Raw genomic sequence first — 25210 nt, 5'->3', positions numbered from 1 at the left:
AGCTGCTTTATTGTTACGCCCCTGCTCGCCACCTCCGGTCAGCTGATCAGCTCCTCCTGGAGGTGCCGAGGTGCAAGCGTATGCGCAGAGGGGACCGAGCTTTTTCTGTTGTGGCTCCAAAGATGTGGAACGAGTTACCGCTCCACATCAGGCAGACCTCTTCACTTTTTGTTTTTAAAACTAATCTTAAAACTCACTTTTATGCACTGGCTTTTAACCCGGAATGAGATCTTGATCTGTTTTGGTTGTTTTAACTGATTTTACTTGTTTTAGTAATTTTTTTGGGGGGGGGGGCCTTGTTTTTATTTGTCCTTTGTGGTTTGTTACCTTTTATATGTCCCCTTGAGTACAGCACTTTGTTTCAGCTGCAGCTGTTTTTTTTAAGTGCTTTATAAATAAAGTTGATTTTGATTTGATATATATATGTGTGTGTGTGTGTGTGTGTGTGTGTACATTGAGGAAAATAAGTATTTGAACACCCTGCGGTTTTGCAAGTTCTCCCACTTAGAAATCATGGAGGGATCTGAAATTTTCATCTTAGGTGCATGTCCACTGTGAGAGACATAATCTAAAAAAAAAAGAAATCCGGAAATCACAATGTATGTTTTTTTTTTTATAATTTATTTATAATTTATTTGTATGTTACTGCTGCAAATAAGTATTTGAACACCTACCAACCAGCAAGAATTCTGGCTCTCACAGACCTGTTAATTTTTCTTTAAGAAGCCCTCTTATTCTGCACTCTTTACCTGTATTAACTGCACCTGTTTGAACTTGTTACCTGTATAAAAGACACCTGTTCACACACTCAATCAATCACACTCCAACCTGTCCACCATAGCCAAGACCAAAGAGCTGTCTAAGGACACCAGGGACAAAACTGCAGGCCTGCACAAGGCTGGGATGGACTACAGGACAACAGGCAAGCAGCTTGGTAGAAGACAACAACTGTTATGATTATTTATTAGAAAGTGGAAGAAACACAAGATGACTGTCAATCTCCCTCTGTCTGGGATTCCATGCAAGATCTCACTTTGTGGGGTAAGGATGATTCTGAGAAAGCTCAGAACTACACAGGAGGACCTGGTCAATGACCTGAAGAGAGCTGGGACCACAGTCAGAAAGATTACATTAGTAACACATGATGCTGTCATGGTTTAAAATCCTGCAGGGCAGCAAGGTCCCCCTGCTCAAGCCAGTACATGTCCAGGCCCATTTGAAGTTCACCCGTGACCATCTGGATGATCCAGAGGAGGCATGGGAGAAGGTCATGTGGTCAGATGAGACCAGAATAGAGCTTTTTGGAATCAACTCCACTTACCATGTTTAGAGGATGAGAACAGCCCCAAGAAAACCATCCCAGCCATGAAGCATGGGGGTGGAAACATCATAGTCTGGGGGTGCTCTTCTGCAAAGGGGACAGGACGACTGCACCGTATTGAACGGAGGATGGATGGGGTCATGTATTGCGAGATTTTGGCAAACAACCTCCTTCCCTCAGTAAGAGCATTGAAGACTGGTCATGGCTGGGTCTTCCAGCATGACAATGACCCCAAACACACAGCCAGGGCAACTAAGGAGGAGCTCCGTAAGAAGCATTTCAAGGTCCTGGAGTGGCCTGGCCAGTCCCCAGACCTGAACTCAATAGAAAATCTTTGGAGGGAGCTGAAACTCCAAACCTGAAAGATCTAGAGAAGATTTGTATGGAGGAGTGGACCAAAATCCCTGCTGCAGTGTGTGCAAACCTGGTGAAAAACTACAGGAAAAGTTTGACCTCTGTAATTGCAAACAAAGGCTACTGTACCAGATATTAACATTGATTTTCACAGGTGTTCAAATACTTATTTGCAGCAGTAACATACAAATAAATTATTAAAAAATCATGCATTGTGATTTTCGGATTTTTTTTTTTGTTTGTTTGTTTTTGTTTTGTTTTGTTTTTTAGATTATGTCTCTCACAGTGGACATGCACCAAAGATGAAAATTTCAGACCCCTCCATGATTTCTAAGTGGGAGAACTTGCAAAATCGCAGGGTGTTCAAATACTTATTTTCCTCACTGTATATGTCGTGAATGATATTCATGTTTTGCGAGACCCGTGTTCACATTTTGTGAGACCTGCGTTCACATTTTGAGAGAGATTTTTTCAGTATTCACGTTTTGCAATTAAGGTTTGCGGATAATTCAAGGTTTACAGCTGATTCACGTTTTGGGGGTTAACACACACAAAAACTGAACTGCATAAAAGACTACAGAAGAAGAGATTTTTCTATATGACCCATGTCTTTTTAAGTTAATAGCGATACATCTTGTTTACAAACATTGACGTCACAAGCATGCACATTGATGTGGTTGGCAATGATACCACGAAAGAGGGAAAGTATGGCGTCTTTGAGTTCAGGAAGTGATTCTGCGGTATTATGTTTGAAACCTAGATAGTACCACAAAAGCAACAGATTTCTCTACGCTAACCTACAACAAAGGTCTTTGTAGGCTTCCAGATCCATCAACAAACCCACTTGACCAGATTCATGACGTCACGAGCAGAATCGCTATTGAAACCCCAAAATAAAACAGTTGCATAAATCCGCCCAATTGGGCTTGGTTTTCACACAGTTCTTTGGGATACATTCATTTTATATAATCATACGTCGATTCTCTGTCTTAATGAAAAGTTATTGCTATACAGTAAGTCCAGATCCAAACATGTCACCTAGCTAGCAGCTATTGTTGCGGTGCTTCTGTTTGCACATCCAGTGCTTCAAATATTACACACAGGCTATTTTATTAGCTAACATTGTCCCTGAACCTTAACCATAACCTACAATTTAATATGTGCATTTGGCAGGTGTTTTTTATCCAGAGTGACTTGCAAGTGAAGAAACCAAAAAGTCAGCAGCAAGTGCAACAAACTTCGCATCAACACACAAATAGGAATAACCAGGACTTGAGCTCTTGATCTAACTGTGTCCATTGAACCATAACAATACACAGGTGAGTTTCTACTTTTTCCCCCCCAAGTGACCCTGCTAACAGAAAAATGGAGGCACAAAAAACTTATTGGTGTGATTACATGCTTAAATATCACTATGTTTTGTCTGACTTAGTAATCATTAAAAGGGTTATATATTCAGTATAAAATGTTTATAATGTTAAATTGTAGATATCTTTATCAAATGCTAATGTCTGCTATTTATTTACTTACTTACATTTGTAAACTTATGTTTTCCAGCCTACAACATGCCTGCTTTCCGGCAAGTGGGAGAGAAGCAGCTTCCTAACCCTGTGCTGTGCATGGCATGGTCTCCAAAAAGGGATCTTATTGCTCTGGCCAATACCACTGGAGAAGTAGGCTCACAAATCATTTGTCATTCTGCATAATAACAATGTAGACAATCTAGTTTTGTAACTGTGAATTCAACATCACAGTTGTTACTACATCGCTTGGCAAGTTTCCACCGTGTCTGGAGCTTACCCCTCAGTGAATTTACAGGAGAGGAGATCACTGCACTTGCATGGAGGCCTGATGGTAAAAGTAAGGATGAAAAGGGACCACATTCTACCAGTCTTTATTTATTTGTTAATGGATACGTTTTAAACATTTATGTATATACTCATTCCTCTCAGTATTGGCATTCAGCCTTGGAGACACAAAACAGGTGGTCCTGTGTGATGTTGAGAAAGCAGAGATCCTCCACATGTTTGCTGTGCAGAATCCTGTATCCTGCATGCACTGGATGGAAGTTACAGATGAAAGCTGGTATGTGTGTGGTTCAAACCAATGAGACATAATGTTTGTTGTTTTACTGAATAATGTGGAAATTTGGTGTTCTTGTTTCAGTCCCCTCTGCTCCTTCTACCACTCTGAATGTGAATCCAAACTTTTTCTTCCCAAATTACCAACACTTCCCAAGAGGTAGCCGTAGCATAGCTGTGAAGTAGTTTACAGAAAATTACTAATTTTTCCAGTTATTCGAATTGAAGCAAATGGCGCTTTTATGTTTTCATTTTTTCAGCTATAGCACAACATCAAAGATCTTCAGGTAAGGTCATTATGTAGTTATTTGATGCTTTTCGTACTGATTTTTTGCTCTGTATAGTTTAATAGTATAGTTTAAAAATATGTGGACACTGTAAATCCTGACAGGTTATTTTGAATCAAACATTTTTAGAAAACCAATTCCTCATATTTTTCAATTTAGTTGACTTAAATAATTCATCCATAAAAAACTTAATTTAATTAAAATGCATGCAGTTAATTTGTGGTACATCATCTTAATTGAGTATTTTAATAATGATGACACCCAGATTGGACCGCAACTAACAATTATTTTGATAAATAATTCATTGATTGATTATTTTCTTTATTTCTCATTTAGTTGTTAGGGCCATAAATGTCAATAACTGGTGAAGAATGTTCATCACTGTTATCCACAGCACACAGTGATGCCTTCAAATGTCTTGTTTTGTCCAAAGCTCAAAGATACTCAGTTTACTGTGAGATAGGAATAAAGCAGCTAGCAAAATGAACCAGAAAATATTCACATTTTAGAAGGCCAAATCAAAGTATTTATGTTTATTCAGTACTGATCTACTAAGATAATCTTCTTTCTTAAATGAAATGTTGATGATTGGTTTTTTGAATTACTTTTAGTTAATTGTTTGATGTAATCAGTTTACTTAAAGTGTTTGAATTGGACTAACGTCAGGTTTTACAGTGTACTTTCTTGTGTTTAATAACGAAGATGTGAAGAGAGTAAATCAAATAAGCTTTAGCTTCAGCCAATACTATTTTTATGGTGTCAGACGTGAATAGACCATTGTTGCATTGTTTGGTGCATGCACACTGAGTACTCTGCAGTTCGTTCATGTAGAATGCTGTGAGGTGCAGAGCCTTTTAATGCATGCGTTCATCCTCCATGTGAATACACAGATAAGACTGAATCTATGGATAACACTGCGCCAAATGCCAGTAACTTGCCCAAAGAAAGGTGGAAAAGTCCCTTAAACGTGTCCCAGATGTGACAATTCAATCAATTCAATCAATTTTTTTATATAGCGCCAAATCACAACAAACAGTTGCCCCAAGGCGCTTTATATTGTAAGGCAAGGCCATACAATAATTATGTAAAATCCCAACGGTCAAAACGACCCCCTGTGAGCAAGCACTTGGCTACAGTGGGAAGGAAAAACTCCCTTTTAACAGGAAGAAACCTCCAGCAGAACCAGGCTCAGGGAGGGGCAGTCTTCTGCTGGGACTGGTTGGGGCTGAGGGAGAGAACCAGGAAAAAGACATGCTGTGGAGGGGAGCAGAGATCGATCACTAATGATTAAATGCAGAGTGGTGCATACAGAGCAAAAAGAGAAAGAAACAGTGCATCATGGGAACCCCCCAGCAGTCTACGTCTATAGCAGCATAACTAAGGGATGGTTCAGGGTCACCTGATCCAGCCCTAACTATAAGCTTTAGCAAAAAGGAAAGTTTTAAGCCTAATCTTAAAAGTAGAGAGGGTGTCTGTCTCCCTGATCTGAATTGGGAGCTGGTTCCACAGGAGAGGAGCCTGAAAGCTGAAGGCTCTGCCTCCCATTCTACTCTTACAAACCCTAGGAACTACAAGTAAGCCTGCAGTCTGAGAGCGAAGCGCTCTATTGGGGTGATATGGTACTACGAGGTCCCTAAGATAAGATGGGACCTGATTATTCAAAACCTTATAAGTAAGAAGAAGAATTTTAAATTCTATTCTAGAATTAACAGGAAGCCAATGAAGAGAGGCCAATATGGGTGAGATATGCTCTCTCCTTCTAGTCCCCGTCAGTACTCTAGCTGCAGCATTTTGAATTAACTGAAGGCTTTTTAGGGAACTTTTAGTCCAGCCTAGAGGAAATAAATGCATGAATTAGTTTTTCAGCATCACTCTGAGACAAGACCTTTCTGATTTTAGAGATATTGCGTAAATGCAAAAAAGCAGTCCTACATATTTGTTTAATATGCGCTTTGAATGACATATCCTGATCAAAAATGACTCCAAGATTTCTCACAGTATTACTAGAGGTCAGGGTAATGCCATCCAGAGTAAGGATCTGGTTAGACACCATGTTTCTAAGATTTGTGGGGCCAAGTACAATAACTTCAGTTTTATCTGAGTTTAAAAGCAGGAAATTAGAGGTCATCCATGTCTTTATGTCTGTAAGACAATCCTGCAGTTTAGCTAATTGGTGTGTGTCCTCTGGCTTCATGGATAGATAAAGCTGGGTATCATCTGCGTAACAATGAAAATTTAAGCAATACCGTCTAATAATACTGCCTAAGGGAAGCATGTATAAAGTGAATAAAATTGGTCCTAGCACAGAACCTTGTGGAACTCCATAATTAACTTTAGTCTGTGAAGAAGATTCCCCATTTACATGAACAAATTGTAATCTATTAGACAAATATGATTCAAACCACCGCAGCGCAGTGCCTTTAATACCTATGGCATGCTCTAATCTCTGTAATAAAATTTTATGGTCAACAGTATCAAAAGCAGCACTGAGGTCTAACAGAACAAGCACAGAGATGAGTCCACTGTCCGAGGCCATAAGAAGATCATTTGTAACCTTCACTAATGCTGTTTCTGTACTATGATGAATTCTAAAACCTGACTGAAACTCTTCAAATAGACCATTCCTCTGCAGATGATCAGTTAGCTGTTTTACAACTACCCTTTCAAGAATTTTTGAGAGAAAAGGAAGGTTGGAGATTGGCCTATAATTAGCTAAGATAGCTGGGTCAAGTGATGGCTTTTTAAGTAATGGTTTAATTACTGCCACCTTAAAAGCCTGTGGTACATAGCCAACTAACAAAGATAGATTGATCATATTTAAGATCGAAGCATTAAATAATGGTAGGGCTTCCTTGAGCAGCCTGGTAGGAATGGGGTCTAATAGACATGTTGATGGTTTGGATGAAGTAACTAATGAAAATAACTCAGACAGAACAATCGGAGAGAAAGAGTCTAACCAAATACCGGCATCACTGAAAGCAGCCAAAGATAACGATACGTCTTTGGGATGGTTATGAGTAATTTTTTCTCTAATAGTTAAAATTTTGTTAGCAAAGAAAGTCATGAAGTCATTACTAGTTAAAGTTAATGGAATACTCAGCTCAATAGAGCTCTGACTCTTTGTCAGCCTGGCTACAGTGCTGAAAAGAAACCTGGGGTTGTTCTTATTTTCTTCAATTAGTGATGAGTAGAAAGATGTCCTAGCATTACGGAGGGCTTTTTTATAGAGCAACAGACTCTTTTTCCAGGCTAAGTGAAGATCTTCTAAATTAGTGAGACGCCATTTCCTCTCCAACTTACGGGTTATCTGCTTTAAGCTACGAGTTTGTGAGTTATACCACGGAGTCAGACACTTCTGATTTAAAGCTCTCTTTTTCAGAGGAGCTACAGCATCCAAAGTTGTCTTCAATGAGGATGTAAAACTATTGACGAGATACTCTATCTCCCTTACAGAGTTTAGGTAGCTACTCTGCACTGTGTTGGTATATGGCATTAGAGAACATAAAGAAGGAATCATATCCTTAAACCTAGTTACAGCGCTTTCTGAAAGACTTCTAGTGTAATGAAACTTATTCCCCACTGCTGGGTAGTCCATCAGAGTAAATGTAAATGTTATTATGAAATGATCAGACAGAAGGGAGTTTTCAGGGAATACTGTTAAGTCTTCTATTTCCATACCATAAGTCAGAACAAGATCTAAGATATGATTAAAGTGGTGGGTGGACTCATTTACTTTTTGAGCAAAGCCAATAGAGTCTAATAATAGATTAAATGCAGTGTTGAGGCTGTCATTCTCAGCATCTGTGTGGATGTTAAAATCGCCCACTATAATTATCTTATCTGAGCTAAGCACTAAGTCAGACAAAAGGTCTGAAAATTCACAGAGAAACTCACAGTAACGACCAGGTGGACGATAGATAATAACAAATAAAACTGGTTTTTGGGACTTCCAATTTGGATGGACAAGACTAAGAGACAAGCTTTCAAATGAATTAAAGCTCTGTCTGGGTTTTTGATTAATTAATAAGCTGGAATGGAAGATTGCTGCTAATCCTCCGCCCCGGCCCGTGCTACGAGCATTCTGACAGTTAGTGTGACTCGGGGGTGTTGACTCATTTAAACTAACATATTCATCCTGCTGTCAGAATAATAATCAGAATAAGACAATATTTAATAGAGAATATTGGCGCCGTCAGCTGCAATCTTGTACCCACTGTGCGCACATTTTTGTCACAGCTTTATTTGTAAAATTCATTCAGTATTACAACAGTAAGTATAGCTTGTTTGAAACTGCATTTAATGTCTTGATTCAAACATGCTTCGCACAAATGATAGCTGTATTTCAGAGCAAAGATGGAAAAAACAGCGTTTTCCATCAGGAAGCGTTGGCAGGCAGATTGTAGAACGCTGTAAAAAAGGCAACACTCCATCCATTCATCAAAAACATGAAAGTATACTGCCTCAGTCATTGTGAAAAGAAAATACCAGGTCAGTATTTTTCAAGCGTTTAGAAATAGTAAAACATGCACTGAAAGCAACTGAACTTCTGGCCAAGGGCGCAGTTTACTTTCGTTTTGAGACGGATTGCCAGGTCTACACTTTGTAAACTGTTGATCCGGCTTGCCTCCATTTAGGAGGCAAGCTGGATTAACCCATTTCATCCTGTTTTAGCACTATTTTGGATCGTGGGTGATCATAGTACAACAGTTCCCTGTGAAATAAACTGCAACAGGTGCTACTTATACGTGTTTTAGATGAATACGTAGGCATTTCACACCCCCCGTGAGACAGCGGAGGTGGGAGCTCATGCTTATTCATGCGAGATTTACACACTACTGAGCATGTGCATTGAGAATGTAACAATGGCCTATTGATTATTCATCCTGATGTTTTGAATCATAGAAGTTCATTGATTGCTTGATATAAAACTTTTTGATTATTTATCCTGATGTTTTGAGTTATAGAAGTTCATTAGTTGCCTTATATTAAAGTGTCTTTGACTTCAGTTTTTGATGCTGATGTGTGATTACAAATTTGATTTGCTCCTGTTTTGAATTATTTTCTTTTTCTTTTAAATTGTAAGTTGTGTCTTAAATATTTTGTCATGACATTTCTTGCTTATTGTGATTGCATTTTTTTAAAAGTTTCTCACTGTAACTGTGTATTAATAACAATTAGTTTGTGTCACAGTGAGGAAAAATCAGAGATACTAAATCTCCTGGGTGAAGTCAGGTAAATCATTTAATATTGATGCCACACATTCATATACACAAAATACAAGAGTGAAGCTTTATGATACACATCTTTTTATGTTGAATTGAAAATAATTTCAACAGTATTTGTTGATTCTGTGCAGGCTGAACATACTTGTACTTGGAGGCGATGATGGCTTTGTAGAACTTTATGCATATGGAATGTACAAGATTGCAACTTTAAGAGTAAGAGTCTTTTATTCACTCATTGTGCCTGAATTTATTCAAATCATGAATTAAGCTTTTAGTCACTTGTAGTAAGGACTTTCTGTGAACAAAAAATTTAGTTGTCACTGTAATAAAACATTATAGTACAATGTGTGACAATTTTGAAGGATCCTGGCAAACATGAAGGACACTCACGGAGCACATAATTTTGCTAAGCCCATATTTCTGTAATTGTAGTCTTTTGTGTTGAGTATTTCTCAATCTGTTACCATACAGTGATCAGTGATTGAATTAAGTTCTCTCCCCTCTTTCTCCATCCCTCTACTATTCCTCTTCCTCACCCACTGTGAATTCACATTTTCTCCCACTGATCAGAACTGTTATCCAGATCTACAAATATTTCACATTCATAGATATTATCCCTATGCAATGCATCTGGAAAGTATTCAAAGCGCTTCACTTTTTCCATATTGTATCATGCTACACCCTTACTACAAAATGGAGTAAATTCATTTTTCCCCTCAGAGTTATAGTCACAACACCCCATAATGACAAAATGAAAAAAGGTTTTGTTGAAATTTTTTCAAATTTATTCAAAATCAAAAGCTAAGAAATGAACCATTGCCGCAGTCTGAAGTCAAGACTGCTCTGGGCCAGGTTTTGGTCCAGGATGTCTCTGTACATTGCTGCATTCATCTTTCCCTGATGAGTCTCCCAGTTCCTGCTGCTGAAAAACATCTTCATATCATGATGCTGCCACCACCATGCTTCACTGTAGGGATGGTGCCTGGTTTCCTCCAAACATGACACCTGGCATTCCTGCCAGAGAGTTCAATCTTTGTCTCATTGGACCAGAGAATTTTGTTTCTTATGGTCTGAGAGTCCTTCTGGTGCCTTTTGGCAAACTTCAGGCGGGCTGCCATGTGCCAATTAACAAAGGAATGGCTTCTGTCTGGCCACTCTACCATACAGGCCTGATTGGTGGATTGCTGCAGAGATGGTTGTCCTTCTGGAAGGTTCTCTTCTCTCCACAGAAGAATGTTGTAGCTCTGACAGAGTTCTTGGTCACCTCCCTGACTAAGGCCCTTCTCCTCCGATCACTCAGTTTAGACAGGCGGCCAGCTCTAGGAAGAGTCCTGTGGATCTGAACGTCTTCTATTTATGGATTGATGGAGGCCACTCTGCTCACGGGGACCTTCAAAGCAGCAGAAATGTTTCTGTACCCTTCCCCAGATTTGTGCCTTGAGATAATCCTGTCTTGGAGGTCTACAGACAATTCATTTGGCTTCATGCTTGGTTTGTGCTCTGACATGTGCTGTCAACTGTGGGACCTTATATGTAGACAGGTGTGTGTCTTTCTAAAACATGTCCAATCAACTGAATTTACCCCAGGTGGACTCCAATTAAGCTGTAGAAACATCTCAAGGATGATCATTGGAAACAGTATGTACCTGAGCTCAATTTTGAGCTTCATGTCAAATACTGTGAACACTTATCTACGTGTGATTTCTTAGTTTTTTTTTTTATTTTTTAATGAATGTGTAAAAATCTCAAACATTTGTACATTGTTGTTTTGGGGCATTGTGTGAAGAATTTTGAGGAAAAAAAAATCATCCATTTTGTAATAAGGCTGTAATATAGCAAAAGCGAAGCGCTGTGAATACTTTCTGGATGCACTGTACTGGAAAAGTATGGATGTCTTAGTTAAATTTAGTCCTCTTGATGACGGCGCCATCGCCCACGCGACTCTGTGAGACAGGTCCACATCTCACAGCTGCATCATCATGAGTCACGTGGGCCTTGCAGGGGCTCGGGAGGTGGCCTATGTACAGGGCTTGGACCCTGCTTATACCTGCTGGCAGGTCTAGTTTTTAATAAATTTACACATCTCCAAAAATTGTCATTATGGGATATTGTGTGTAGAATTTTGTAATAAACCTGTAACATATTAAAATGTAGAAAAAATGAAGCGCTGGGAATGCTTTCTGGGTGCAGTATACATATGATTGAAAGATTTCCTAAAAATGCAGGCAATTTTCCCTAAGAAATGAATGAAAATGTAAAAAAATATACAATCCCAATTCCAGTAAAGTTGAGACGTTGTGTAAAATGTAAATAAAAACAATACAATAATTTGCAAATCCTCTTCAACCTATATTCAATTGAATACACCACAAAGACAAGATATTTAATGTTCAAACTGCTAGACTTTTTTGTTTTTGTGCAAATATCTGCTCATTTTGAAATGGGTGCCTGCAACACATTTCAAAAAAGTTGGGAGGGGGCAACAAAAGACTGGGAAAGTTGATGAATGCTCAAAGAACACCTAATTGGAAACAGGTGATTGTCGTGATTGGGAAGGAGCATCCCCAAAAGTCTCAGCCGTTCACAAGCAAAGATGGGGCGAGGATCACCACTTTGTGAACAACTGCCTGAAAAAAATTGTCCATCAGTTTAAGAACAATCTTTCTCAACGTTCAGTTGTAAGGAATTTAGGGATTCCATCATCTACAGTCTATAATCAGAAGATTCAGAGAATCTGGAGAACTTTCTACACGTAAGCAGCAAGGCCGAAAACCAACAGTGAATGCCCGTGACGTTCGATCTGTCAGGTGGCACTGCATTAAAAACCGACATCATTGTGTAAAGGATCTTACCACGTGGAATCAGGAACACTTCAGAAAACTATTGTCAGTTAACACAGTTTGTCGCTACATCTACAAGTGCAAGTTAAAACTCTCCCATGCAAAGCAAAAGCCATACATCAACAACTTCCAGAATCACCACTGCCTTCTCTGGGCCCGAGCTCATTTGAAATGGACAGACGCAAAGTGGAAAAGTGTGCGTGGTCTGATGAGTCCACATTACAAATTGTTTTTGGAAATCATGGACATCGTGTCCCTGGGACAAAAGAGGAAAAAGACCATTCAGGTTGTTACCAGTGCAAAGTTCAAAAGCCAGCATCTGTGATGGTATGGGGGTGTGTTAGTGCCCATGACATGGGCAACTTACACATCTTTGATGGCACCATCAATGCTGAACGGTACATCCAGGTTTTGGAGCAACACATGCTGCCATCCAAGCAACAGGGACGTCCCTGCTTATTTCAGCAAGACAGTGCCAAACCACATTCTGCACGTTACAACCGCGTGGCTTCGTAGTAAAAGAGTGCGGGTACTAGACTGGCCTGCCTGCAGTCCAGACCTGTCGCCCATTGAAAATGTGTGGCACATTGTGACACGCAAAATACTTCAACGGAGACCCCGGACTGTTGAACAACTGAAGTCGTACATCAAGCAAGAATGGAAAAGAATTACACCTACAAAGCTTCAACAATTAGTGTCCTCAGTTCCCAAATGCTTTTTGAGTGTTGTTAGAAGGAAAGGTGATGTAACACAGTGGTAAACATACCACTGTCCCAGCTTTTTTGCAGGCATCCATTTCAAAATGAGCAAATATTTGCACAAAACAAAAAAGTCTATCAGTTTGAATATTAAATATCTTGTCTTTGTGGTGTATTCAATTGAATATAGGTTGAAGAGGATTTGCAAATCGTATTCTGTTTTTAATTACATTTTACACAACGTCCCAACTTCATTGGAATTGGGGTTGTATAGAATAATCCAGCTCTTGCAATGTTCAAGAAACATCTGGATCAGCTTCAAAATGAAAGGGGTTCTGGTTCTTCCTTGGCCCATTCTCCACTCCTCCACCAGGTTTCATGAAAACGGGCCCAATAATTTTTTGCAGAATTCTACTGAAAGTCAGGCAAGCAGATTCAAAATAAAAACATAATCTTTTATGGTGGATGTAAAAGTTGTAATTCTGGATCCAGTGAAATGTCAGCAGTATACTGCTGTAGTTTTATTTAATGTGATTACCCTTTAGGTTTCAGGGACCTGTCGTAGCCTGTGTTTGTCCAGTGATCTCAAGTCACTTGCTGTCATCACAGAAGTTAGGTCAGCTGACAACAACCCAGAAATCTGCCTTGTCCAGGTGAGATGGATGAATAATCTTCAACTTGAATTTTCAATTTCAGTATCCTGCTAATGTTAAATTTGACTTCCAGCTGGACACAGGGTTGTTGTCCAACTGTCTGCCTGAGGTCACCAGGATGGCACGCAAGTTCACCCACATCTCCACCCTGCTGCAGTACCTCCACCTCTCACTGTCATGCATGTGTGAAGCCTGGGAGGATATACTCATGCAGATGGACTTTCGACTCACTAAATTTGTTCAGGTCAGTTAAGCACGCTTTGCTTCAAATTGATGAATCGAAGACGTAATTAACGAATGTTGTACACTCTCTTGTCTTAGGAAAAGAACACAAGTACTCAAGTCCAAGATGAATTTCTGGAGCTTCTGCTTTGGGGACAGTCGAGGTAAGATATGTTAAACCCCTTCTTTCAGATCTGCACATAGTCGTATTACAATAACTTAAATATTTTGTAGTTTTGTTTGACAGTATAAAAGTTTTTTTCCATACAATATATTTTCATGCAGCCCTGAATTACAGGCTCTTCTCATGAACCAGTTGACTGTCAAGGTAAGCATATGGAGTTTGATGTTGGCATCAATTATTCTTCCTTTTTAAGATCTTTTTCTTGCTTGACAGTTGATAATGGTGTTTGATAGACATGCGTATAAACAAAAATATATGGTGTTTATTTGTAATTTGATTTTAGGGGCTGAAGAAACTTGGCCAGTCCATCGAGTCTTCTTATTCTAGCATCCAGAAGCTTGTGATTAGTCACTTACAGAGGTATTCTCATCTTTGTCCACCCCCCCCCCCCCCCCAGCTGTCCACATGCGTTTTAGTAAACATTTCTCTTTGTGAATGTGTCACTGCAGTGGGTCTGAGGCTCTGTTATATCACCTCAGTGAGGTAAAAGGCATGTCTCTGTGGAAACAAAAGTTCCGACCTCTCGGCCTGGACTCAGCTGCGGTAGAAGGTACCACACACACTTAAGGTGCTATGAAAGAGGATTGAGCTTGTCAACAATATAACATGTTTGTTTTTGTGATTTTAGCTGCTATTTCAGCTGTGGGTTGCTTTTCTCTGAAAGCCAGTGAGCTTTTGCAGTAAGTTCAATAATATAGAATTGATGTGCATGTTTTACTGGTCATAACTGTTCATTGTGTAATTACTGGTTTTATTTTGTTTCTTAGGGTGATTGATAAGAGTATGAAAAACTTCAAAGCCTTTTTCCGGTGGCTGTATGTTGGTAAGAATAAAAATTGTAATTGTTGTAGCTGAATATTGGTATGGAGACTTAAATAACAAGTAGGGCAAAAATGAGATGGTGGAGTTAAACAAAAAAATAAAATCATTGAATTTATGCATCATGGAATCTGTTAGTATTCCTCCATAAATATTTGAATGTTGAATTATTTTTGTAGTTGTTTTAGAAGTCTACCATAGCATATTTGAGTTGAATGCCAATAAGGAATTAAGAGTATAGAATTCAGACTTTCAGCCTTAATATGAGAATTTTTTGCATGTGACCACTTTTTCTTTTACTAGACCAAAGTTAATTACACAATTTATAACTTTGCTGCTTCATGTTCAGGATTGTAACTTCCTGATGGAAGTGATTTCATGTGTTCTATTTGCATAAGGTATCTGCTGCTGTTAATTAGTGTTGTTTGTTAGTTTGTTTTTTAAGAAAAAGAGGTGTAATGGCCAACAAATGTAGCATCCAGGTCACTTAAAGGCAAAATGAGAAACTGACAAGTCTGGGCATACACTACGATATTTTCAATCGTTGTACTTGGTTCCAGCTCAAACTGCGACAAAACCGCAGGGTTTAAAAGTTCAGAGCGCAAGATTCATGTTCTCACACTGTACGGCCCGATGCTCTGATGCGATCTGACTGCTCACAATGGGCCTCATGTATCAACGTTGCGCACTTGTGGCGTAAATTTACGGTGTAAATTTGAAGTACACCAAAGTTGCCGTGACATGTATCAAGCAGTGCGCACCTGCCCATTTCCAGCGTACGCCTGACGTGATCTTGATAAATGCGGCAGGTGAAAACAATCGTAATTATAATAAACATGCCCATAAATATTCAGACTCCGCTTCAGACACACCCTCATTTTATGACATGGAAGCCAGGAAGACGGCAAAGAAAAAGAACTCCACCAATCACGACGCGTGCCAATAGAGCGTCAAAAGCGGCCGTCATATCAGTTGTTTTGTTGTATAATCAAAAAAGTGTTACAGTGGTCCCTCATTTATCGTGGGAGTTACGTTCTAAAAATAGCCCGTAATATGCGAAACCGCGACGTAGTCAGCGTTATTTTTTACAATTATTATAGACGTTTTAAAGCTGTAAAACCCTGTAAAACCACTTTATACACTTTCTCAATCAGGCATGAACATTTTCTCACTTTTCTCTCGTGTGTAAACAAGTTCAAACCTTAGTAGAAAAATAAGACCAAACTGTTTTCAGGCCCAAACATTTGTTTGAGAAATAAAAATAAAACGTTTTCCTATAAATAATTATGATGGCTTTTAGAACTAACAAATTTAATTTTAACGATCAACGTACGAGGTTGGACACATAAGAAATTATTAATAGTGACTGACCAGTATTTCACAGATCGCGCCTCTGCGTCCTGGCACCGCGCCTTTTCCCACTCACACCTGCAGCTGTTTCCGAGTGACAAACACAGTTATGAGTAGTTGTTGGCTCTCTTTTTTCTTCTGGGCGAGAAGATTCTTATAAACAGACACGCAGAACACAGAACACTGTAAAAAAAAAAAAGGCATGCAAAATTGGACTAAAAACTCTGCGAAACGACGAGGCCGTGAAAAGTGAACTGCGTTATAGCAAGGGACCACTGTATTCTCTTTTCACATGTCAGTAATTGTTGACATGTGGATATTTGCTCGCTCAATTAATAAGACACGCCTAATTTTTTGGATTTCTTTATTCTTAAAATGTATTTCTTTATTTATTTTATTGTGACAAACGAATGGAGACGACACAACCTGATTGCAGCACGGGCGAAGGGAATGAGAACACTACAGTTGGAATTATCAATTTCATTGTCTAAAACAATCACACCACATAAAGTTAAGCTCAGCGCTGCTCTGGCTCCAGGCTCTGGAGAAAAAGGCGAGCAGCGCTTTCTTTGCGGTCAGCGCTGTGGCCACGGATTGTGCTCGAGACCAACAATCCTGCAAAAGCGGGATTTGTATTGATTATTATGTAGCGTAATCAGGAAAGTGTTATTTATGTAACATATGCATTGATTTGTATAATGGCACTGTTTATCAGGCCGATCATATTCATTTTTATGTGGATTCCAGCGCTGGTTCATTTTGGCGTATAATTTACACCACCTCTCGACCCGGTGTATATTTTCAGCGCAGCGTACGCCAACGACCACATTGATAAATGCCAAGTGGCGCAGCCGTTTTGGCGTACACCCCATATACGCTCAAATATCGCCGTACGCACGTTGATACATGAGGCCCACTGTACGTTCAAAAACCACACATTGGAAGCTTTTTTTTTTTTATTTAAAAAAAAAATTTATTTTATGCCTATCAGTGCACACAGGTAGTGAAATCAGGTGGGGGGAGACTGAACGTATATGCGTGCACACACACAGCAGACAGCAACATGATCCATGAGAGGACAGTAAAAAAAGAAAAACATTCATAACAGGTGTATTACACTGTTGTATAAATAAATTATATTTCATACGGAGTCATACAGCTGTGCAAGGTGCAGCAACTTAGTCCCTCATCTGTCGTAAATCCTGTTGTTGTCTGCTGTGTGTGCGCGCGCGCGCATATACGTTCAGTCTCCCACTGCCTGATTCCACTCCAGTGTTTGCTCATGGACAGTGCGCGAGGTAATCAGCGCGTAGACGCTTGTAGCGCTGCTTCAACAGCGCGGAACCCTCACGAGTCACGACGGCCGACAAAAATATCAAACAGGTTTGATTTCATCCGACCATACGATTCCTGATCGGGAGGTGGTCGTGAGATGTTAAACGCAGCTTGTTACTCCATGTAGACTGCACGAGCAGGACGCATGATTAAGCTGAAACTAGGCATGATCCAAAAAATTCTCGCACGAGTGAAAAATCAGCTGAAAAAGGGCCAAAACTCTCACAGTGTAAGCCCGCAGGAATTGAAAGCTATGGTGAGAGCATCACCAGCTGCTCTGCATCTAATGACATTTGTGTGTCCCAGACTTCAGGCAGTCATTTGCAGCAAATGAGTTGCAACCAAATAATATAAATGTCAAACAAATTGTGACTGTTAGTTTGCCTAATTACCTTTGGTCCTTTAGAGGTTCTTTGTTGTTATTCATATGTATAATGCACATACCTCTGGTGCTTCTTCTAATACACATACTTAAGATTGTTTGTGGTCCTGACTGTTTACAGTAGATTTACCTCTTGGTTTTCTGATACTAGTGTTTTTGTTGGTTTACAGCTATGTTAAGAATGTGTGAGGAGCACGTGCCACCAGAACTCAACAAGGTGAGCTTTCAGCACAATACAGATTTTAAATTGTTCCTAAAATCTGACCCCACTTTAACTTGTATGTTTATCCCTCAGATGACACAGAAGGACATAGCTTTTGTAGCTGACTTTCTTTCTGAGCATTTTAGCGAGGTGAGATTAACAATATATGACTTTAAGTCTGTCAGTACAATTAAAGAGTTATATCAATAGAATAATATTCTCTGTGTCATTAAATAGAATGAAGAGCTATTTGATCGTAAAGGGAAGTACTTCAATGTGGAACGAGTTGGTCAGGTGAGGGGAAATGTCATTTCTGGCTATATATATGCATAATACAATTGTCTTTCAACACTGGTGTTTCTCATTCTTATGGACATTAAAAGTATCTGAAGGATGAGGACGAGGACCTTGTGTCTCCACCCAACACTCAGGGAAACCAATGGCTGAAGTTTTTACAGGACAGCACACATCTACAAGGTGAACTTTGACCTTTTCAACATTGTTTTCCCCCATTACATGAAATTTGCATTTTGATGCAAATATCATGTAAGTCTCAATTTTTTTGATTAGTGTTTTTTTTTATTGGCATTGTCTCAGTGAACATTTAATTTGTTTTGGTTATCTAGCGAGCCCTTTGCTGTTCCCTTCTTATCCACAAAAGTCTTTGCACTTTGTCAAGAGGATGATGGAAGATGTGATTGAGCAGTGTCTAAAGAAACCTGCAGTGAGTTCTCTGAGCTTTACATCTCAGTTTTTCTCACCTGTAATCATCTGGCTTTCTTTTTCTCTCATCTCTCTGTCTCTATAGTATATGTGTGTTTTATATACACACACACACACACACAAGGTCGGGTAGGATTACTTTGAAATGTAATCCAAATGTATGTACATACATACATGTAATCCACATCTATTCTTTTTATAAGCGGCGCAATGTGGTGCACCACGTCCCAGCTGCTCGCACGACACCTTTGCAGCAGGAATGTCCATGCCTGTCCTTCGGCTTGACATTTTCGTGGTTTGGTCATACGAGGTGTTCTGCCGTGATTCGCCCTGATTTGTACTTATTCATACTATGTGTGAAGGGGCCCTTGCGTGCATACGTGTGTGTCCGTGCTTGAGTACAACTTTACTGTTTCAGGCATTAAAGTTCTTTGTCGCTGCGATGGATTTCTGTCAGTTGGGCTGCCAAAAGGTGCCCAAAGATAAACACGCCATTCTGAAGCAAAATAAAGGCTGGATGCAAGATATAAAATTTACAGCATCCCCAGGATGCAACATCCACAGGACACTTGCGCGCTGTGTTCAAAACGTTCATTGTTAAAATAACATCTCCTTTCTTTTTCTCCTGCGGCTGTTCCTCTGTCTTTTCCTCTGTAGTAGGAGGGGGGCCGGGGATCAGCCTGCTGTGTGTGTGAGTGTAGATCTGTAAAGGCCACATAGAGTGGACACAGCCGACAGAAGCTAGGAACCTAAAAGCCAGCCCTCAAAGCACCAAAAAGTCTTGCAATAAGTTTCCTTTATTTAGCCTAATAGATTTTAATTGGTACTGAATGAAGTAGCAGCTCTAGAAAAGCTGCTCCCTTAAAATGTTTATTCTGAATTATTTAAATAATGTATGTTAAAATCTTTCTATAATATGATGCTGCAATAGAAAAGAGCTGCAATGGTTAGTGAGTGTGCTGTTTTCTTAGCTGTCTCCCCCTTGTTTTACCTTAAATCCTAAGTAGGACACAGTCGCAAAAGGTTTTCTATAAAACAAAAATGTAGGTGTGAACAGTTTATGATTTGATCATAAAAAAGAAAAAGATGGAAAAAACGGCTGAAAAATGGCAAATGGGGTGGTGAGACTAAAAGCAGAATGGTAATAGCATTTTGTATGAAGTTGATTGATTGCTGGTCTTTGAAATAAATGGTTGTTTTGGGAAATTTTGATGGAATAAATTATGTAATGTTGATGTGTTTACTAGGCCTACTTCACTTTTTCATTGCATAATCATATTCACAGTTTGTCAAAACAATACAATTCACTGCTTTTTATAGAGATAAAATTAATATGGAACAGAATTGAGTTCAGTATATTGGTCAGGCCCACCACAGTATTTTCTGTTAATCATATGGGGCCCCTTGGGAAAACTAATTGCCCAGCCCTGGTCTAAACCGAGCTGTGCATGAGGAGTTCAACCTCCTAAAATACATAGTAACTGCAGGTTAGATTTTAAGAGTACTCCGTAATATTGTTGAGTTTGAGTGTAGTTCAAAAGTGTAGCTATGATGTGGCTTATTGACAAAGACAAGTGAAAATAGAGCATGGAAGAGGAACACATGCTCTTTGTAACAATAAGAACAAAGTCGATGATTTGGTGTGATGGTCAATATCAAAGCAACGACTGAAGTAATTTTTTTGAGTGTTGCTGTAGTCAGAAACTTTAAACAGATTGTCATCTAAATCCATTTATTTTGCCTTGTACTTTAATGCTTATTCATTTGATGTTTCTTTTGCATGCAGAAAGTAATTGGAGAGTCTATAAAACAGGCCATGTGTTTGCCTCTGTACACTGTACCAGAAAGGTATGATCTCACTCTCTTGGTAATGATAGGTTTTATTTGAAATATGATTTGATTGTAATTAAAGTTTTGCCTTTTTCTGCTTACCTTTTTCTTTGAATGGTATGTTTGTTTTTTAGTGCTGAGAACACCCCACGACTGTTTGAGCTTCCGTCATTGTATGTAAAACAAACATCCTCCAGCTTCCTGATGCTCTGCAGTAAATAGGGTGACATTTAATAACCATTTTCCTTTTTCGTACAGGTGGAATGACAAGAAGGCTAAAATGCACTGTGTTGTGTTCTGTATGCCAGAGATTTCACCCCACAAACTCTATCTGCTACGAAGAGGAACAGATCCGTACAGGTACACTTCTGGATGGTGCGTAAATGTTACAAAAACAGTATGAATCTTTCTAACCCTGCTGATTTTGTTCACACAGGCAAATCCCCCACAGTGTCGTGTCAATTAACCTCAGCCATCACACAGACTGTGAGGATGATGACAATGCTCCAGTCCAGTGAGTTTTTCTCAGCTACTTCATACCCTTAACGTCTCTAAGATCAATGGAAAAGCAACCTTATTGCTCAGTTAACCCTCTGAGGCCGATGCCGTCGTATACGATGGCTAAGACCAAGCTTTACTAAATTATAAATAACTTTTTAATGATATGAGATAGAAACTTACTTTTTTTGCTGAAAAGTTAACTCCGCTAACTTTCGAGCCAGGCATCAGCCATCTTTGTACTCCTCATAGAAGCTGTGTGATGACGTGCGCAATGTGAGTGTGCAATCGGAATTGGGTCACCGTCACATGGTTTTCCAAAATCCAATCGTAGGGCATATTTACCTCACGTGAAAAGCCAAAGATCATTTTCAGGAGTGATATGTTACTAGTTGGCCTGTTTGAATAGCCCCCTGGGTGCTCCAGTGAGTACATCCAGTGCGCCCTGTGCCATTACGCACAGCGATCAGTGAAAGCAGGAGCAGACGGAGAGCCTCTGATGACAATCTCACGTGCTCAAACAAAGAGTGTGTAACTATCAGGATTGCTCCACTAGTTTGCATGTGAATGTTACTGGATAACTCTGTTGCTTTCTCAGTGTAAAGCACTGTTTACCATATCAGTGGCGTGAGGGGGAAGGCCGCTCCTCAGACTGTAAGGAGCCAAAGTGGTCCAAAGTTTGATGAAAGCTGCTTTAGCAGCAGCACAGAACAGTCCAAAACACAATAGAAGTAGAAGTTTGTGTTGTAACCTTTGTGTAATAGCAGACAGAAATTAAATTAAAACCCTGCAGTGATGGGAAGAGGCAAAAACAGCAGGTGCATGATGGCACTGGGAGCTGCAGTCTCGATCCTGCATGCAGGCGGCTCAGGAGCTATGGTCATTTGATTGCTGACCCGAGACAACAGCATCATCCAGCAGGGCCCTGGGTGACCAAGCAGCCCTGTTTAGGGATATCCCTGCTTGCTCCACATGCAGACAGACCTAGAAAAGGTGGTCTAAACATGGCTTGTCTCACTAGACCCGGTTGGCTCACCGCTGCCAACGGGCATCACTACACGCGGTGCGAAAAGCAAAACAAAGAACCTGAAAATTGCGTGCTGGAATGTACGCACAATGATGGACTCAGGCAATAGCGATCGTCCTCGAAGACGCTCAGCCTTAGTTGCCAAAGAGCTAGCAAGGCTTGACATAGACATTGCTGCACTCAGCGAGGTGTGCTTTGCAGACCAAGGGTCACTCACCGAGGAAGGCACAGGCTACACACTGTTCTGGTCAGGGAAGGCTAAAGAAGATCGTCGACTCTCAGGGGTTGGGTTCATGATTAAGAGAGCCATAGCACATAAGTTACACAGTTTGCCAGTTGGACATTCTGACCGACTCATGTCACTCCGGCTCCCCATCAACAACAAGGATTTTGCCACTATTGTTAGTGTGTATGCCCCAACCATGCAGGCCGACATCGGAGTTAAGGAGGCTTTCTATAGCGATCTGCACAACCTTCTACAGCGCGTCGACACCCAGGACAAGCTCCTCATCATGGGAGATTTCAACGCCAGAGTGGGCCGCGACTCTGATGTATGGAAGGACGTGCTAGGGAAACATGGCATAGGCAACTGTAACGACAATGGCCGCCTGCTGCTGGAGTTCTGCTCTGCACATGACTTGATGATCACCAACAGCCTGTTCCAACAGAAAGAGAGATTCAAAGCAACCTGGAGACACCCACGCTCCAAACACTGGCACCTTCTGGACTACGTTCTGACGCGACAGCGTGATAGAAGAGACGTACTACATACCAGGGTGATGCCTAGCGTGGATTGCTATACGGATCATCACTTGGTCCATTCCAAGATTGCTTTCACTTTCAAGCCCCCTCCTAAGAAGAAAGGCCCACAGTTTAAGAAGCTACAAGTCCACAAGCTGCAAGACATAGACACAAAAATGGAGTTCCAGGCCAAACTAGAGGAGAGACTGGGTGGAGAAGAAGGCCTGCCTGATGACCCTGAACAACAGTGGATGAGATTAAAGACCATCCTTCAGGAGACGGCAGCAGAAGTAGTGGGCTTCTCAGCCAGGAAAAATAAAGACTGATTTGATGAGTCTGATGCATAGATCCAGGAACTACTAGAAAAGAAACGTGCATGCCACAAGACTCTTTTAGCTAAACCTGATGACCACTCTGCCAAGACAGCTTACAGAAATGCCTGCTCCACACTGCAAAGCAAGCTCCGCATACTGCAGAACGACTGGTGGCTAGCTTTTGCGGAGAAGACACAACAACATGCCGATGCTGGAGACATGCACTCCTTTTATGAAGCCCTTAAGACCATCCATGGTCCAGCACATCAAGTGCAAGCACCCCTGCGCTCCTCAGACGGCTCCACCCTTCTGACGGACAAGGAAACCATTATGCAGCATTGGTCAGAATACTTTGAAAACCTCTTCAGTGACAAGCGCACTGTGCAAAAGTCATCAATCGAGAAGATTCCCCAGGTGGAGGTGAAATGGGAACTTGATGACCCCCCAACACTTGAAGAGATCCGAAAGGCCACCATGCAGCTGAATCCAGGGAAGTCTCCTGGCATAGATGGCATCCCAGCAGAGGTGTACCAAAATGGAGGTGAGGCAGTCCTCGGCAAGCTTCAGATTCTCTTCTCCAGTTGCTGGGAAAAGGAAATGGTTCCACATGCCCTTCGGGATGCGGTCACTGTCTCCCTGTACAAGAACAAGGGCGACAAGTCCGACTGTTCTAATTACCGGGGCATCACTCTCCTCTCAATAGCAGGTAAGATTTTGGCTCGAGTGCTGCTCAACAGGCTTACCCCTACCATAGCGCATGAAAATACTCCAGAGAGTCAGTGCGGATTTCGGGTCAACAGGGGAACCACCGACATGATCTTCGTCCTGAGACAGATCCAGGAGAAGTGCAAAGAACAGAACATGGCCCTTTATGCAGCCTTCATAGACCTAACCAAGGCTTTTGACACGGTCAGTCGTGAGGGTTTGTGGAAGATTCTTGCATGCCTTGGCTGCCTTCCAAAGCTCCTTACCATCATCCGCCAGCTGCATGAAGGCCAGATTGGACAAGTGAAGTACAACGGGACTCTGTCCGGCAGCTTCCCCATCTCAAATGGCGTCAAACAAGGTTGCATCCTCGCGCCCACTCTGTTCTCCATCTTCTTCAGCATGATGCTTCGTGAGGCCAAAGAAGACTTGACAGACGGCATCTATATCCGCTTCAGAACCGACAGAAGTCTGTTAAACTTGCGGCGCCTTCTGTCCCACACTAAGATCACAGAACAGCTAATCATGGAGCTGCTCTTCGCAGATGACTGCGCCCTCGTCGCCCATACGGAGCAAGCCTTGCAGCACATTGTCAACTGTTTTGCTGAAGCAGCAAGAGCCTTCGGCCTCACCATCAGCCTGAGAAAGACAGAAGTGCTATATCAACCGGTCCCCCATACAGCATATACCCCACCCCAAATCAACATCGAGGGTACCAGCCTGAATGCAGTAGAGCACTTCACGTATCTCGGTAGTGTTATCTCAAATGACGCATCTGTTACCAAGGACCTAGACAGTCGCCTTGCCAAGGCCTGCAGTTCTTTTGGTCAACTCTCAAAGAAAGTCTGGCAGAATCATGCACTGCGCCTTTCCACAAAAGTGCAGGTCTACAGAGCCATTGTGGTCCCTACCCTCCTGTATGGAGCTGAAACCTGGGTTCTGTATCGCCAGCAGATCAGATTACTGGAACGCTTTCATCAGCGTTGTCTCCGAAACATCTTTGGGATCGAGTGGCAGGACTACATCTCAAATGAGGACATCCTTACCAGAGCCAAATTGCCCAGCATGGAGTCTATTATACTCAAACAACAGCTTCGTTGGGCAGGTCACGTAGCCAGGATGGATGATACACGCATGCTGAAATTAATTCTCGTTGGCGAGCTCAAGGAAGGGAGACGAAACCAAGGGGCCCCCAAAAAGCGCTATAAGGACCAGCTGAAGAAACAGCTCTCCCTTGCAGGCATTCAGCATCAGTCATGGCAGCATCTAGCTACAGATAGACTCAGCTGGCGTTCCAGCATCAAATCCGCCAGCCTGAAGTTTGAGGCAGAAAGAAGTGAGGCCTCACGTCAGAAGCGTCAAAGACAGAAAGAGCAGCACAAGCCCAGCCTACTCAAGTGTTCATTTGCCCCAAGTGTA

The 25210-nt window shown here is 41.0% G+C and overlaps 1 protein-coding gene across 2 annotated transcripts in view; it reads left to right on the top strand.

Moving 5' to 3' along the window:
• anapc4 (anaphase promoting complex subunit 4) overlaps positions 1-25210 on the top strand; it is a 49863-nt gene that overhangs the window by 3298 nt on the left and 21355 nt on the right. Inside the window, exons 2-25 of one of the 2 annotated variants that reach the window (XM_034180536.1) lie at positions 3233-3348; positions 3430-3535; positions 3628-3760; positions 3842-3916; positions 4017-4043; positions 9234-9275; positions 9400-9481; positions 13352-13459; positions 13533-13703; positions 13781-13845; positions 13967-14009; positions 14149-14225; positions 14315-14415; positions 14494-14545; positions 14633-14688; positions 17922-17968; positions 18047-18103; positions 18191-18247; positions 18337-18430; positions 18580-18677; positions 20463-20524; positions 20641-20679; positions 20765-20866; positions 20943-21020. In XM_034180536.1, coding sequence (XP_034036427.1) covers positions 3241-3348; positions 3430-3535; positions 3628-3760; positions 3842-3916; positions 4017-4043; positions 9234-9275; positions 9400-9481; positions 13352-13459; positions 13533-13703; positions 13781-13845; positions 13967-14009; positions 14149-14225; positions 14315-14415; positions 14494-14545; positions 14633-14688; positions 17922-17968; positions 18047-18103; positions 18191-18247; positions 18337-18430; positions 18580-18677; positions 20463-20524; positions 20641-20679; positions 20765-20866; positions 20943-21020 — 1880 coding nt within the window. In that variant the 5' untranslated portion in view covers positions 3233-3240. Of the gene's footprint in view, positions 1-3232; positions 3349-3429; positions 3536-3627; positions 3761-3835; positions 3917-4016; positions 4044-9233; positions 9276-9399; positions 9482-13351; positions 13460-13532; positions 13704-13780; positions 13846-13966; positions 14010-14148; positions 14226-14314; positions 14416-14493; positions 14546-14632; positions 14689-17921; positions 17969-18046; positions 18104-18190; positions 18248-18336; positions 18431-18579; positions 18678-20462; positions 20525-20640; positions 20680-20764; positions 20867-20942; positions 21021-25210 lie in introns of both variants that reach the window. The other variant, XM_034180535.1, reaches the window with a different exon arrangement.

The sequence above is a fragment of the Thalassophryne amazonica genome, chromosome 10 (assembly GCF_902500255.1).
Source record: "Thalassophryne amazonica chromosome 10, fThaAma1.1, whole genome shotgun sequence".
Lineage (NCBI taxonomy): Eukaryota > Metazoa > Chordata > Actinopteri > Batrachoidiformes > Batrachoididae > Thalassophryne > Thalassophryne amazonica.
Note: the sequence above shows the minus strand (reverse complement) of the source record. Positions and strands in the feature narration are given on the sequence as shown.